General features: G+C 50.8%; 4 protein-coding genes across 4 annotated transcripts, besides 1 other annotated feature; 1 reads left to right on the forward strand and 3 right to left on the reverse strand.

Annotated features, from left to right (window-relative positions):
* Nucleotides 1-2,906: 2,906 nt before the first annotated feature.
* Nucleotides 2,907-5,633, forward strand: FPSE_05861 (uncharacterized protein; the record flags this gene model as incomplete). Its single annotated transcript, XM_009258979.1, has 1 exon — nt 2,907-5,633. The coding sequence occupies one exon, from the start codon at nt 2,907-2,909 to the stop codon at nt 5,631-5,633; it is 2,727 nt and encodes a 908-aa protein (XP_009257254.1).
* Nucleotides 5,634-6,382: 749 nt separating this feature from the next.
* FPSE_05860 (uncharacterized protein) lies at nt 6,383-7,843 on the reverse strand (the record flags this gene model as incomplete). Its single annotated transcript, XM_009258978.1, has 2 exons — nt 6,383-7,360; nt 7,418-7,843. 2 exons carry the CDS (start codon nt 7,841-7,843, stop codon nt 6,383-6,385), a joined length of 1,404 nt encoding a protein of 467 aa, XP_009257253.1.
* A 174-nt stretch (nt 7,844-8,017) lies between these two features.
* Nucleotides 8,018-8,037: a microsatellite.
* Nucleotides 8,038-8,669: 632 nt separating this feature from the next.
* On the reverse strand, nt 8,670-11,144 carry FPSE_05859 (uncharacterized protein; the record flags this gene model as incomplete). Its single annotated transcript, XM_009258977.1, has 3 exons — nt 8,670-9,668; nt 9,726-10,910; nt 10,980-11,144. 3 exons carry the CDS (start codon nt 11,142-11,144, stop codon nt 8,670-8,672), a joined length of 2,349 nt encoding a protein of 782 aa, XP_009257252.1.
* Nucleotides 11,145-13,013: 1,869 nt separating this feature from the next.
* FPSE_05858 (uncharacterized protein) lies at nt 13,014-15,041 on the reverse strand (the record flags this gene model as incomplete). The annotated part of the gene is made up of 1 exon (XM_009258976.1): nt 13,014-15,041. One exon carries the CDS (start codon nt 15,039-15,041, stop codon nt 13,014-13,016), a length of 2,028 nt encoding a protein of 675 aa, XP_009257251.1.
* Nucleotides 15,042-15,305: the final 264 nt, after the last annotated feature.

Consider the following 15,305-nt stretch of genomic DNA (forward strand, 5'->3'; position numbering starts at 1 on the left):
TCATCTCCCATCATCTCAATATGGCCTATGGTGTCAAGGCTAAGGTTTCGACACGAAAATGTGCTAGTCCAGCAAAAAATCGAATGGGTCAGAAGCTGGGCGATCACGCGTCTGGTTTATCTTTGGACTTCTCATCCAGAGTGAGGGAAAGTGACAGGAAACGGGACCAAGCGCGCACGTAGCTCCTTTATTGCGATATGGTTCACTAGAGTACGACGCGGCTTCATGTGTACGTGGACCACTTCCATGCCCCAGTCAGCCAAGCATGAGTGCGAATGCGGCCAGCATTGCGAGACAGACGGCATGATGGTGATAAGAGATCGTTGCACACATGTGTTGCGGTTGGTTTTCTGAGCAGATTGTCAGACGAGCCTCGATAGGTAACATCAAAATCTAGAGTACACAGCAAGCCCGTCAAAAAAAAAAAAATCCATCTTCTCAGCATTGGTGTTTGCATAATGCATGTATTGTTTTTTGATGATGACGCGACCAAGACCACCATTATTACGCAGTCAGCTTGCAAGTTGCAACACACTCTCATATCCCATTATGGAAGCTTTCACAGGTCCCAAATCCAATGCTTCGCACAAGTCCATGTGATTGGCTCGAGTATATGCACCAAAGAACACAGAGCTAACCCATGCAAACATGACCAATCAAGATCAACAAGAATATGCCGTCCTGCCATCGTGCAGCAGTTGCGTACACAGTATGAGTCTGCAAAACGAAGAAAAGGGACAGCTGCTGAAGAACCTGCCGCCAACCTCTTTCGACGAGCACCGGGTGTCAAAATGATTTTACCCTACTCTGTACAGATACCAACGACAGAATGATTAACTCCAAGTCGCAACAAACGAAAATGCAAAATTATTTCTGACGCGACCCAAAACATTTGCTTGCATCTTTTCCATGTCCAGCTTAGGAAGCATGTCTTTCTTGCATTCTCACTTATTGTGAGAGAGGCGATACCAATCAAGACGACATTCATTTACATCTTACAACCAGAAAGCTACCAAGCAATCTATCGAATCAGCATCAAAGCTGATTGAGCGGGCTCTAGAACAATTGACTGGCTCCCACGACTTCATGTTCCCCTGGGCCCTACCTCGGCGGCTCCAACTTGGCTCGGGTTTGTCACCTGCCGCTCTGGCCTCTCGTTTCACCAAACGCGTCGTGAATTGTGGCGTCCAGATGTCAAATCTCGAGCACTCCGCTCGGGTCCACTATCAACTCACCCAATCAGAGGTCATATGACTAGAGCCAGCCCAAACCAGCTCTAGCCGCCACCGGCTGCTCTGTTTTCTTTTGCCTTTTGGTTAGGTGACTTGGGGCATGTCCAGGTTACGTGCCTGGTGGCATTCGTCATTCTGCCTTTGAAAATCTGGTAAACCCCCTCCCAATTCCTTCGCTCCCCATTCATACCGAATTGCTCGATTCCTAGTTTCGGTTCAACAGAGAGAAGTCGAGCAGACTCGCAGACTTGAAAGATATGGCTTTGCATTCTTTGTCTCATCTTTCAAACTTGCGTCTCTCGAGTCCCAGCGGCTTCACTCATGGACCCTTTCATTTGTGAGCCCAGCCCCTGCCTGGCTGGTCGCTCACGCCAACAAAAACCCGCCCATACGCAATTTCCAGCAGAAACCTTTCTCTTCTCTGGGCTCTTGGGTTTCCTCCCCCTCGAGAGCCCTGGGACAATGCCATTCATTGTTAGTGCCTCAGGCCGAGAAAGCGTCGGCGTGTGCCCAGGTGCCCTGCTTGCTGCACTAAGATTCTCCTTATCCACCACCAGCCAAGGTTTAGGTTTAGCGCCATTTGTCCTTTTGTCCTTGTCTCGTCTCTTCTCTTCCATGTCTCTCTGTTTTGTCCTTTCCTTGGGGGGGCCACTCCAGTGTCCCCGACCCTCACTCATACACCACTTGTTGTTCATTTGGGACTTCCACCCAATCCAGCCCAGAAGTACCAGCAGAATTTACCAAATACGGCTCAGTGGCCCATTCAATTTGGCACAATCTGCTGTTATCATGTCTTCTCCCGGCTGCTGAGAATTGGGTGGGAGCCACCCCAGTGGATGAGAAGGGCGAGCGAAGTGCCGCTGATGAGTGTACTAAGTTACGGGTACGTACCTTTCTCTTTTTTTACTTGTTCTTACTTCCAGGTGTCTCCCCCTCTTGGGTAGCCAACTGGAAATGGGACCCCCAGGCCCAGGCAGGTCCCAGGTCGGTACCGCAGTACCGCACTTGTCTTGAAGCGCACCCGGTCTTGTCGCTCCTCCCCATCCTCTTTCTTCCCATCACCCACCCTTCTTCGTGCAGTCCACGATCTTCGATCCTCACCTCTCGTTATCTCTTCTCTGCTTCAAGCCCTCCTTGTGTACGGATTGTGTTTGAGTAGTCTCGAATCGTACTTTATCCACCTCCATCTAAACTTTTTTCGTCTCGTCAACGCCAAACCTTCGTCTTCTCGACACTCGACACCTCGACCTGCCTCGTCCCAACCCTGCCGTGACCGATCACAACGAGTTTTGCGAAAACACAAACCGACCGACCGTGTTCCTCACACGCCCTCGAATTCCGTCTACGCTTCGTTTTCCGCCTCTAGTCTTCGACCTGACAAACGCCCTTGACTTGGTTCACCTTGTCGTCGCGCCTTCGACTTCCCACCCTTGCTGTCGACGCCTCAGTTAGCCTCGAGTCTCTCGTTCCACGCTTGCGATTCTTAGCTACGAACGTACGAGATCACCTTTGCTTCGTTGCATGGTACTGCCAGCGGTCGCTCTGGTTCGCGACTCATCTTTACGGTCACCCCCGACGCGCCCTCTGAACGGCGTCGTCATGCCCCAAAGACCGCGACTTTAGACAAGACAAACACACACTCCGGTGTCCTCTACATCATCTTTGTTATAGAGTATGACCGAAAAACCGACGTCGCTGTCTACGCAGTTCGCGGCTCCTAGTCAGATCGCTCCTGTTCTGCCGGGCGCAACCGCCAGGGAAGAAGCTGCTCGACCAGCGGACGGAGCGGAAGAGGAACCATATACAATAAAGTGTATATGTAACTTTTCTGACGATGATGGAAATACGATTTATTGTGAGACGTGTGACACCTGGCAGCATATCGATTGCTTCTACCCTGATAATCGAGAAGAGGCCATTCGCGAGGATTTTGCTCATTCTTGTGCAGAATGCAAGCCCCGACCTCTCGATCGTCAAAAGGCCATCGAACGTACCCTTCGCCTTAAAAACGGAGCGGTAGGAGACGAGCGTACGGACAAAAGGACGAAGCGACCTCCCTCCAAAAATCACAAGAAGAGATCAAAGCCTGCTGATCTACCAACAAATGGTCACCTCAGCCCCCAAGAGAATGGCAGACACACCCATCCCGGCGACCAACATCCCCCGCCCAAAAAGGCGAAACACCGTTCTTCACAATCCATCAGCTCCCAAGCCCCCAAACGGAGCCCCTCTTACGGAAATGGCAGATCAAATACAGCCCATCCTCCGAGCCCTGCAACCACCCCACCAGACCTCCCTGAAGATTTCCAAATTCACCAATATTCCCAAGGGTTCTACAACTTGTACAATGCAAGAGATGTCCCCGATTCACACAGCAATGCATTTGCTAGTCTTGCTATCCCAACGGCGTTGTCTCGCTGGCTTCGCGATCCCAATACGATGAGGAGTGAAGTTGGCAGACGCCATTCGGAGGTTTTCCAAAATGCACCCATCAACCTGGAAGCTAATAAACCTAAGCTTGAAGTCGGCGATACCACAAGAACACTGGATGATGGCAAGGCTCTCAGGTGGAGGTTTCTGAAGTCCAGCACACCAATTGAGAAGGACGTGCCTCTAGTGGAACTGAATGGTGCAATCGGTTTTCAAAAAGACTACTGCGCTGATCCAGCAAATCTTTGGGCTGACCTCTCCTCTCCTCTCCCCTTTGTTTTCTTTCACCCTGTCCTTCCGTTATATATCGATACACGACAAGAAGGTTCTCTAGCTCGCTACGTGCGCCGGAGTTGCAAACCCAATGCACAACTGGACACATATCTTTCCGATGAGAGCGAATATCACTTCTGGATCGTCAGCGACAGGCACATCTCCGCTAACGAGCAAATCACTCTACCTTGGGACTTTCGATTAGAGAAGAGCGTGGATGCTCGCTGGCTTCATCTTCTTGGGCTGAGCGACGACGACTCCTCTAACAGCGCAGAGATGCCCGTGGATGACACAGAGTATATGGCGATATCGAATTGGATGAGCCGAATTCTATCTGAATACGGTGGATGCGCGTGCGACCTGGATAACAACTGTGCGTTCGCACGCTTTCATCGCCAGTATCTCTATTTGAAGCAGCAAGTGCGTGGCCCGACAAAGAAGAAACAACGAAAGCCCAAAACACAAGCTATCTCGCCAACGAGTACAGGGCAGACTGTTACTAGCCGAGCGACGAGTGAAGGTCATGTCGACGAAGGTGGAGACCACGACAACAGATCCCAGTCCGGCTCTCTGCGAAGCAAGCCCCCAAGCCGTGATCTTACTCCTCTTCGACAGGGCTCCTTCGACCAGCTTGGTATCTTGACCGAGCCAACGGACCGGGACAAGCGAAAGGTTGCCATGGTAGAGGACACATTTCGTCGTATGGAGCAGCAACAACCGCCGAGAAAGAAGAAGCGAGTATCTGATGGTACATGTTCCACTTCCTCCAAGTCGAAGCACCGTAATGGCTCAGTGGCATCCCATGGTAATTATGTCGATGCCGGAACATGCAGGAGTCATTCTGGATCACCGACCAGCACTTCCCCGCACATCCTTCAGAGACCATCAATAGTCACTCAGGCCCTTGCCACCCCTAGGTCTCGTGAATCATCAGTAACGCCCAGAGGAGTGTACTGTGACGCCGCGGTACAAACTGACCCCGTGGAAGGTGCGTGGTTCAGCGAACCTAGTCGATCTCCACGGCCGAAGAAACGAATCGTTCCGCTCTCGAAGCGTTTGCTCAACAGCCGTCATAAAGTCAAGACTGATGAAGAGGATCAACGAAGACGATCTTCGGTCAGTCAAGCGTCTAATGGCATTTCAATGGAAGTAGACTTGCCCATGGAACATGTCCCAGCGATCAAGCGATCGGAGTCCGAGTTACCACCTTTGTTTCTCACGTCCGGTGACGTCCCTATGGGGGATGCTTCATCGCCAGCTACGACCCCTGTCCTGGCTTCAGCAACGAGCGACACTTTTGCAAAAACAAAAACTCCCGACTTGAGGGTCCAATTGCCTCCTGTTCCCTCATTCGATAGTAACGGACTGGGAATCCACAATTCGACAGCTCCTCAGCCTGGGGCTGTCGCACATTCGCCTCTTTCCAACCCTTTACCGAGTCCTTTTGCACCGCCAGCCGTCAACAGCATAGCTGCTCATCCCAGTCCAGTAAAGAAGAAGCTCAGCCTCAGCGACTACACAAAAAGTCGGATGAACAAAGCTGCTGGCAAGACTGCTGGCGGCCACGCTGTCCTCAAACCCGCCATGTCAAGCCCTGAGGACACCAAGGTCGATATAGTAATTGACTCACCCTCGATCGAGAAACCTACGGAAAGCATGATCATGGCCCCTGTCGCGGCGGCAAATGGCTCCTTATAATACTGCGAAGAGTTTGTATGTTTAATGCTGTCACTGTTTCAAGATTTTCTTTGTTCTTTTTTTTTTCGGGGATGACGGATACAAAAGCCTGGAGTTCTTTCATTTCTGCACACTGGCTGGTACGTCAGATGATTACCCCGATGATTTGGCGTTTGGGGCGGTTATAGGGCACTGGTTGCGGATTCTGGGTTTGGCCGGTTCTGTCAGATTAACTCAGTGTCTGAATGTGGTAACGGCGCAGCGGGTTGGTGCCTGTGGACGAATGGGATTTCTCATGATGAGTAACTGTGAGAGCAAAAGAAGGGCTGCCATGTAGCTCACTGGCAGGTTGTTTGTCTTGACCCATCTCACAATGTTGAAGAGGTTTGACAAATGAAAGGAACAGGAGGAAGAGAAATATCGAGCAAGGTCTTTCCGTCAAAGAAGACGCCATAAGGCTTGTTTTATGTAATTATAGGCGTTGCCTGTGCTTGCATTACACATCAAAGTTATGTAGTACTGCTTGAAATGATGGGAAATACACCCCTTTGAAAGATACATCATCTGTCGTCAATACTCTTTCACATTGTGCCATGCCATTCATACAGCAGTCTATGAAACTTGATAAAATATACCGGTTCGAATACGGACGGGTAGCATGTGAAATATTTTTTATTTGATCTCTTCCGTGAAATGTCTAATAGGTTGAGCGAAGTTCTCCTCTTCCAATTTTACCAACGCCCGGTTCTATCAAAATCTGATATTTGTTATCACTGCGCAATAGTCCCCCAGTTGTCTTCCTTAAAGACCAGTAGTGCTAAACGGTGTCTCACAAACAGACCAAAGAGACCAACAACAAGTTGGAGCATAGTCACTTCGAGAGCTAGCCGATCCTCACGAAGGGGTCCACGCCAAACGAGCCACAGGTTAAGGATGGTGAGGTTACTCGTCTCGAGGAACTGACCGTTCTTGTCGACTGTCACCTTTACGAGTCGCAGCTGGCTGAGGATATGCAGGCCGCGTGCAACCAGGGGGTGCGGCTGTCGTTCCGCAGACCAAGGAGTCACTGAGGGCTCAAGAAGGCCGCTCCGAGCGTTGAAGTGAGGAAGTCGGTGGCGCGGGCAGGGAATAAGACCGAAGACCTGGGGGCATGAGTAAAGGAAGTTGAATATTTGGGGAACCAGAAGGAGCCCAAGCGTCTTTGAGAAATGGCCGAGAATACCGACAACAGCGAAGACCATGCCTGAGAAGTAACAGTAGGTGTCACCGACGAAGACCTTTGCGGGGTACCAATTGTGGCAGAGCAAGGCGCACGAGACGCCGATCCATGGGAGAAGAAAGTAGAGCGAGAACAAGTGGGAATCGGTCGCAGGATGCGGGTAAGGCGTGAAGAGGTACAAACAATCGTTGAAGGCGAGGAGAAGGGCGACGACGACGCACTGTGAAACCTCGATACCGTTGATGCCAGCAAGCATGTTGATGCTTTGGGGGCAGAACATGGCAACACAGGCCATGTAAACGTAGTAGAGCGCGCCCAGATCGAAGAGCTCACCAAGATAAGGCTGGAGTTGGAGAGGCAAAACGATGGATGTGACGTCGAAATCGACAAAGTAGACAACCAGAAGGGGGATCGAGGCAATACCAGGAATCCACCACTTGTGTCGCCAACGGATGTCAAAGAGATCATCACCAATACCCAAGAAGGCAATTGTCTGAAGAGAGATGATGGCGCTCAGAAAAGAAGCAAGCTATAGAAGTTAGTGCGCTGTTAAAGATAGAGGAATGATACTTGGGTTGATGCGCACCTTGTTGTGAGGAAACTTGTGCAGGAAACGCCCCTGGCTGACCTGCTCGAGCTCAATCACGACATCACGATTTCCGCCACCACTAGTAGCCGCGACAATATCCTTGTAGAAGGGGAAGGGGATGAAGACGATAAGGCTGAGCAGATACACAGCTGCGCACACAGCGCCCATGCATTCCGGAATCTCAGTGCGCTGCAGCTTGCTCATGTCGCGACCGCGGAAACCGGCGCGCATAAATGTAGGACCTAACCAGCGGATCATGGCGAAGCATAGCGAGAATCCAAGAAAGGAGAGGGCTATTGATGCGATGAGAGGCTCGCCATCGCCGTGGAGAGTGTTTGCGAGAACAGCGCACGATGCGCCCGAGATGGTTGAGAGAGTAAGGATTTCTGTACGAGAGAGCGATGTTGTCGCAGTGACAGTCATGATGAAAGTTTTGAGAGTTATTGTTTCTAGATGGCGCTAAGAAAGGGGGAAGAGAGAGAGAAGTAAAGGCGCATCATGAGTAATTCAGTTGCATGAATTATAAGCAAGCAAATCGTTGCATTGATTGTTGCGAGATGAGGTTTTTGGTGACACGTTGTTGCACTGCGGGACAGCGAGAGAGAGAGAGAGAGAGACGTGGGCAGCCGGGATGTGGAGTTGAGTTAATGAGCAAGTGCCCTGAGCTGGGATACGCAGAAACACGTGCAACAATAGCTACTACCTTCCAACCGGAGATGAGATGAACCTTTTATTTATTATACTCTCAATTGATCCACAGAGTAAGGAAGGTTTCAGATCATATCTGGTGGGCAAGCAACAATGATACTCGCCTACCTTAGTACTTACTACCAAGGTTAGTCGGCATCTATCCAGTACCTGTACCTTAGTAGACTGCATCCTCCAGGCATACCTAGATATCACATCACATTCAACACCAAATACTAAAATTCAAACACATTACTAACTCGCCCAGTTCATTCGCTTTTGAGGGTATATATCGCTATCATTTCTAACTCCGAATTGTGTGCAAGCAAGTGAACCTAGACATGGAATCAGAGCGGAGAGTTTATGCTTGCCAGCCAGAATGATACCATCACTCAAGTTTCCAGGGCAATCCCAATATCCAAAAGCGCCATTGTTCCAAATCGTAAAAGCTATCCCATGCAGTACCGTCTTCCCAACCTTGTTCCATCTATCAGTCATTTTAACTTGCCTTTTCCTGGCAGCCATGTTGGGGGTATCTCTTGTAAATACTCGTGGTCGTCTTTCAAATTTCCTTAACAAAACCCACCTCAACCAGATTATCCGGGTTGATATTGAGGTTGGCGAGCTTGGTTCGCGAATTTTCGCGGACCCATAAGAATGCCTCCAACGCTATTCGGCGAAAAAACCTTGTAAATCCCATCTTTTCCGCCTGTTGCACCCTCATGGTCTGCTTACCCATGAGATAGACAGTTTGCGCTTCCTCCGCGGCCCGGAGCGCTTCTAGCTCACCTCGAAACTCTGGCGGCATGTCGTTCTCGTCGGGTGGGAAAGGCCCTCTGGTAATAAAGGTCATCAACTCGTTGACAATGATCGGTGCCAAATTAGGTGTGAGAATGTCGTCCATGTAGCCATGCCTAAGTACGATCCGGTAGCAAGAAGGAATTTTTGTTGTAACTCGAGCAATGACGAAGCGTTGGTCGGATGGCACTGTAGGCTGCGATAGTGAACGCATATGGAAGAAAACAATAACCTGTGGTCGCGTCTGAAACTTTCGTATGAACTGTGTGAAGACTTTGGGAATATGATCACCGGTGCCTCCAACTTTATCGAAAAAGATGCCGAGGCCCGGAGCAGTCTGTACTTGTCCACCCCCAAATTCTGGTGAAAGCCTGAATCGTATTGATCGCATCGAACCATCGCCAGACATGCCTCTGGCAATCGAGTTGTTGCGGGAAGTGCTTCGGGATGACAGCACAAATTCTGACGGGTCAACCATATCCCTCTGCTCTGCCTCCCATTGTTGCTCTTTGCCCCATCGCCAAAGCATGAAAAACGTACTAAGGATGAAGGACAAGACCAGCGCAAACCAGCCACCGTCGGGAACCTTATTCAGTGCTGCACTTAGATATACGCCGTCGAGCAGTATAAATATTAGGAAACCCAGCAATACGACGATGGATTGTACCCGCCAGATGATGAGCGCCACTAAGCTTACCATGCAGGTCGTGATGAATGTGACAATTATCACGCACACGCCATAAGCGTGTCCTAAGCTTGTTGTCTGCAAGATTATGAGTTAGCCAAGCCAGTCTTGATGAGATATAAGACAGAGACCTACATTGTTGTAAACAGCCGTCACTATCACAGTCCCAATCATCAACAGCCAGTTCGCAAGTGGCATGTAAATTTGATCATGGAATCGACGGCTGGTGTGGACGGTTTTTATATGAGGAAAGTAACTTAGTCTCATGAGCTGCGAGATGAGCTGGAACGAACAAACGATCAATGCCTGGCTGGCGACAACAGCGGCGAGCACAGCAATGATGATGCTGAAGTACAAAGTGTTTTCGGGGACAGTGCGGAAAAAGGGGTTCGTGTATGCCAGTCCAGTCTTGTCCTGTGAGATGAAAGCTGCCTGGCCACAATATGTCATCAGCAAGCACGGGAAAGCCAAGAACAGCCAAGATAACTGGATGGCCCGCTTTCCGAAGGCACCCAAGTCTGCGTAAAGTGATTCGACACCGGTAAACGCAAGTAGCAGCCCACCAAGTGACTTCCAGCCGTGAGTTTCGTTTCGTATCAGGTAAGTGAAAGCGTAGTGTGGACTGAAGGCCTTGAGCACAGTATGGTCGTACTGAACGAGATTATATATGCTGATGGACAAGTTGTAGAGAAGCCAGACCACAACGACGGGGGCAAAAGAGGTGCCGATCTTGGAAGTGCCGAAGAACTGCAGTCCGAAAAGCGCAACAAGGATTGCGCAAGAGATTCCTACAATGGCAGGCCTGCCAAGGTCAGGTCGGATGACCTGAATTCCTTGAACTGCGCCTAGTACAGACTGGGCGGGTGTCAAGATGCTGTCGGCCACAACCATGGAAACTCCCAATACACCAACAATCTTAAGGACGCTCTGGGCAACACGGCTTCTCTCCAGGAAGTCGCGGGCTATTCTTCCGGCGGGCGCCAAGTCGGCGCCTGTTTCGCGGTCCAGGCGCACGACAATTCTCTCTGGGCCGTTGGGGTCTGTACGTGCAATATTGGCGTATCGGGAAAGTAGCGAGTATAGGGCAAAGGTGCCTCCCTGTCCATCGTCGTCGGCTGATAGTACGATGAAGCAATATTTAACCGTCACAATGAGTGTGAGGGACCATATTATTATTGACAGGGCGCCCACAAGGTCGTGCCATGATGGCTGTTCGGTGAACGTCGAGCTGAAAACATAGAGAGGGCTGGTGCCGATGTCGCCATAGACAACACCGGCGCTTTGCCAGGCGAGCCATAATAACAGAACGCCTCTATACGTCTTTTTGTAGTAAACATGTCAGATATTTGATCCGTAATGGTGGACTTTGTTGTCCTGCCGGTGACCTACCTGCTTGTTCTCGCGACATAAATCTTCATGCTCGATGCGCTGTGCCTTTTCCTGATCGTGCAAGTCGCGGGCTTCAGGATCCACGGGGGCTGCGTCTTCGCTTTCCTCAGTGGCCGCATTGACCCAGGCTTCTATTCTCTGGTTGCGAGCATTGTAAGAGATCATTTCGATCGTGAGTCGATAAGGTCACTTGGTGACGCTAGGTCCGTTTCCGAAAAGGAAGGGACCAAACCTTGGGGCATGGGCTTATATACTCTGACCCTCCATGCACTGACTAGTTAGAACTGGACTAGGATGGAGCAGGATGACGAGCCTAACCGAGATACTACACACACTACTGCTCCGAACCATGCCTGCCAACGCCGACCCGACCTGAGTGAAACTGGCTTGCTGGTCCACTCGGTCAACAGCCACAATTCTAGTCTGGCCGTTGACCTTCACCACCTTGACTGCCAAGAAGTTTCGGTGCCATCGCCAAAGTGCTGATAGGTTCGAGCGTAATCCGGGCAAGCTCGGATAAAAGGCATTTTCTTTTCCATATCTCTCCACCAGAGATCGTAACGTTTGAGGGTTTTGCTGCCAGTGGAACTGGGGCTGTGTGAGCCTTCCCTGCAGAAGCGAAAAGGCTAGGATGATCCAGTCCTCCTCACCTGCAGGATGAACGGCTATACCCAGGCACCGAGGGTGCGGCCGAGAGGTTGCTCTCCCTTGAGATAAGTCGAAAGATTCGAGAATAATACCGACATGGAAGACACCCTACAGCCCAATAGCATTTAGAAACCTCCGCACATCACCCAATGACCCTTGCCCCCTCCTCCAATCTGGGTGTCAATGAGTGCGGGGACAGCTGGAACTGGGGCGACGATTGCCCCATGGGATGGAGGTCAATAAACATTCGTAGTCAAAGAGCCTTGGCGCTAGGACGCTTCAATCCTTCTGCATCTGTCCTGGTTTCTTGGCTGCTTATCCTTTGCATATGCAAATGCATCGTAAAAAGAGTCTCTCTCTTCGGCCCTCCGAGCCCGGCTGTTTCTACGTATCTGTCAGTCTGTCAGTCCATCCGACTCCTGTCAGAAACCCACGCGAATACTTTGAAAGTCGTGCCTCACTGGTGCTGGACGAGAAATCTGATGTGTCTCATCGACTGTAAAGGTGGGTAGGCGGGGTTTGTGTCATGGAATTGCACACTACGACGCATCCCCGATTATCACGGTGAAGAAGTGGGTGTGGCCTGATTTCCTCTCAAGGTCACTTGCATCGAGAATGGAGTTTTGTGATTGAGGTTGTTCCAGTTTCAATCCTCCACTCGAGGTACTAGGTTACCTATAGGTACGCTGCCCGTATAGTCAGTGGGTGCCCAGACAGGGCCAGCGGGCTCGGGACGGGAGGTTACCACCTAAAGAGCCCACAAGTGTGGAGTTGGTTCTGGAGAATGGAGGCATTTCTCGGGGACTTTTTGATACTCAACCTAAAAGCTGCGTATGCTTATTCAAATCCTGTCCCCCTCTATTACCTTACTCGTGTAAGCTGATTACTCATGATATGTACCCTTGTTTTGGAAGTATCGCGAACTTGTTGATCGAATCAAAATTTTCATCACCTAAACAATGAACTTGAAGACGAACACGAGGTTGTTCATTCATGAGATCATATCCCTACAGCAGTAGTCTACACGTTAAGTACATAGTTTACGTGTACGTCGTGAGAGTTGACTGCCAAGATGAGACCCAAGAGAAAGATGCACTTATCAGGTGGCTCGGCGAAAACTTTCGTGCCGGTGAGCCTCTGTTGTTGTCTTGGAGAACCCTTCGCGTACCCTACCGACTATCCGAGGTGACCCTCCACTACAGAGATGACTCTACTCCAGACAGATGCCATGTAAGTTGGCGGTGGCGCTCGGCTCATGCAACAGCCGACGGGACGGAAGATTAATTATCGACAGGCCATCAGGCGCCAAAGTTATTTCGGATGTAACACGAAGCAACATAGAACCATCAAAACGCCTAGTATTATGTGACTATCTGTCGAGAGGCCTCAGACCAACACCCATTCCACCAGGTATGACCAGCCCATGGCGCATTTGCCGACCTTGGCAAGAAATTCTTTACCTGTGACTCCTGTTGCATCCTCGCGGCCATCGAAGCTGGTCAAAACGATTAATCGCACCGACTTACCCCGAGGACCCAAGTCCCTCGCATTGATATCCAGCCAGTACCAGAACCCATTTGTTTCCAGGGGTATCATTTCATCTCTCTCACCTTCACCTCGAGGAAGGCTGAGAAGCACCAAACGCTCTTTTCCGCCGCATTTCTCCTCCATCCAGTGCTCACAGATCTTTGAGTATTGGAAGCGCACAATCTCTCCACTGTCGATAGAGATATGGCGCCGCTTCGGCTCTATGCTGGGCTCTGAGATGCCTTCTTCGCTCGTGGTTCCACATACGGTAGGGGGTTCACCGTCAATACCTCCAGTGTAGTAGGACTCCCACGTCACAGGCTGGCCGTCAGCCCGGAACTGGTGTCGTGAGTCTTTGGGGAAATGTCTGAGACCAAAATGCTCGTTGGCGTACGTAAACTGTGCAGGCGTGAATTTGGCCACGTAGTTTTGCCCATCTACGTGACCAGCTCCCCAGCAGGCGTCCAGCAGTTTCCAGTCACCGCCATCAATGCGCACTGCGTTCCAGGCATGGCCGTCCGGCTTGGCTGGCGGTGGACGCTCGCCTCTCTTGAGTGGAGTATATCCAAAACCTTTCCCATGGCCAGTAACAACCACGCACTCAAGACCAGCTCTATTGGCGATCGCTTTATAAGTTTCTGCATACCCTGCGCAAACAGCTTTGCCAGCAATAACAGTATCTTCCGCAGTCATGTGTTTGATGTTCTTGTTAAAGAATGCTTCGGTATCATAGTTGATGTTGTAATGAAACCAAGTAAATATCGCCCGTGCCTTGTCTGTGTAAGAAGGGAGGGGGCTGCAAAGAACCTGTGCCAAATAACCGATCGGGTCGTTCCTCGGTAGAGATTGTCGAGGATACTGCGCAGCGATGGCATCAGGAGCGCTCCAGTCGCGACATATGAGACACCCATTTATTGGACCAGCTGCAGTCAAAGCTTTTGTTTCAAACGCTTCTATCTGAGCCATCGAGGGGCGAGAAGCGAGCGGTACTGGAGGTGGCCCATTTTCTGGCTGTGGGCGGCCAGGAATTGGAGGTCGCGCAGGCAGTGCTGGCTGAGAATCTTGAGGTTTTTCCTTGTTCGAGAACCCAAGGATAACCGGCCCTTTCGATTTACCGTTGGTTGATGGCCTGGGTGGTATTTTTCTAGTCTGAGCTACCGCCTGTGGTTCGGGCGTAGCATCTGCCTGTGGTTTCACTGGGCGCGAAGGCAACCTTGGTGGAAGACTAGGTCGAGCGGGAGGTGCAGGCTCAATGGCTCGTGGGGGCTGTGGTGATGGGGGAGCACGATTGGGTCTCGCTGCCTCCTTGGCTGCAGCTTCTTTTTCTCTTCTTGAGGGGGGAAGTTTTGGGAGACTCGCAGGGTCATAAGCTGGGGGCACTTTATAGCTCGCCCCATCAGAATTGACGCTGGTTACTGATGAAGGAGGTCTACCTGTTGACAAGGTAGATATGGCAGAATTCTGCGATCTCTCTGAAGAACCAGAGTTTCTCCTGACCATCAGACTAGATTGGGTCGAGGTACGTCTCGGTGGTAAGGTTGGCGCAGACGGCATGGTTGGGGTGCGGCTGGGGAGCGGAGGCGGGGCTCGCTGAGCACCATCTTGGCCATTTTGCGCTCTGAGCTGTGGTGTTGACGCCTGTCTCGAGGGGCGCGGAGGGAGCGCTGGGTTATTCTGCGACGGGCTTGGAGTAGTCGATATAACCGGTACTGTTTGACTCCTGCCTTCGATAGCTGGACGAACGGGAGGAGGGGGAGGCGGCGGTCGCTTGCGAACTGGTCCAGGACCTGGGCTTGGGCTTCGAGCGTTGGCAAAGCTCTTTTGTTTGTTGAGAGCAGCAATGCGCTCGGCCAAGGTGTTGAACTGGGGCTCTTCTGTGTCGGCCATTATGTATGTGTGTGTATTTACTTTCGATTGGCAGTAGTGGCTTTAATGTTCACGGTGATGAATGCTGGTCGTGAATGATTTCAGATACGAATACACGAATATCTCATGCTGTTAGGGAATACAATATGCAAAGGCTCGGCTGAAAGCTGCAAGCAGGTAGCGACAGAAATGAAGAGATAGATGCAAGTTGAAAACGAAAAAGAAGAACAGAGGATGGTGGGAACGAGAGAAGAGCCAGGAAGTCGATATAAGTTCCCGGGGATC

Source organism: Fusarium pseudograminearum, chromosome 4, assembly GCF_000303195.2.
Source record: "Fusarium pseudograminearum CS3096 chromosome 4, whole genome shotgun sequence".
Taxonomy (NCBI): Eukaryota; Fungi; Ascomycota; class Sordariomycetes; order Hypocreales; family Nectriaceae; genus Fusarium; species Fusarium pseudograminearum.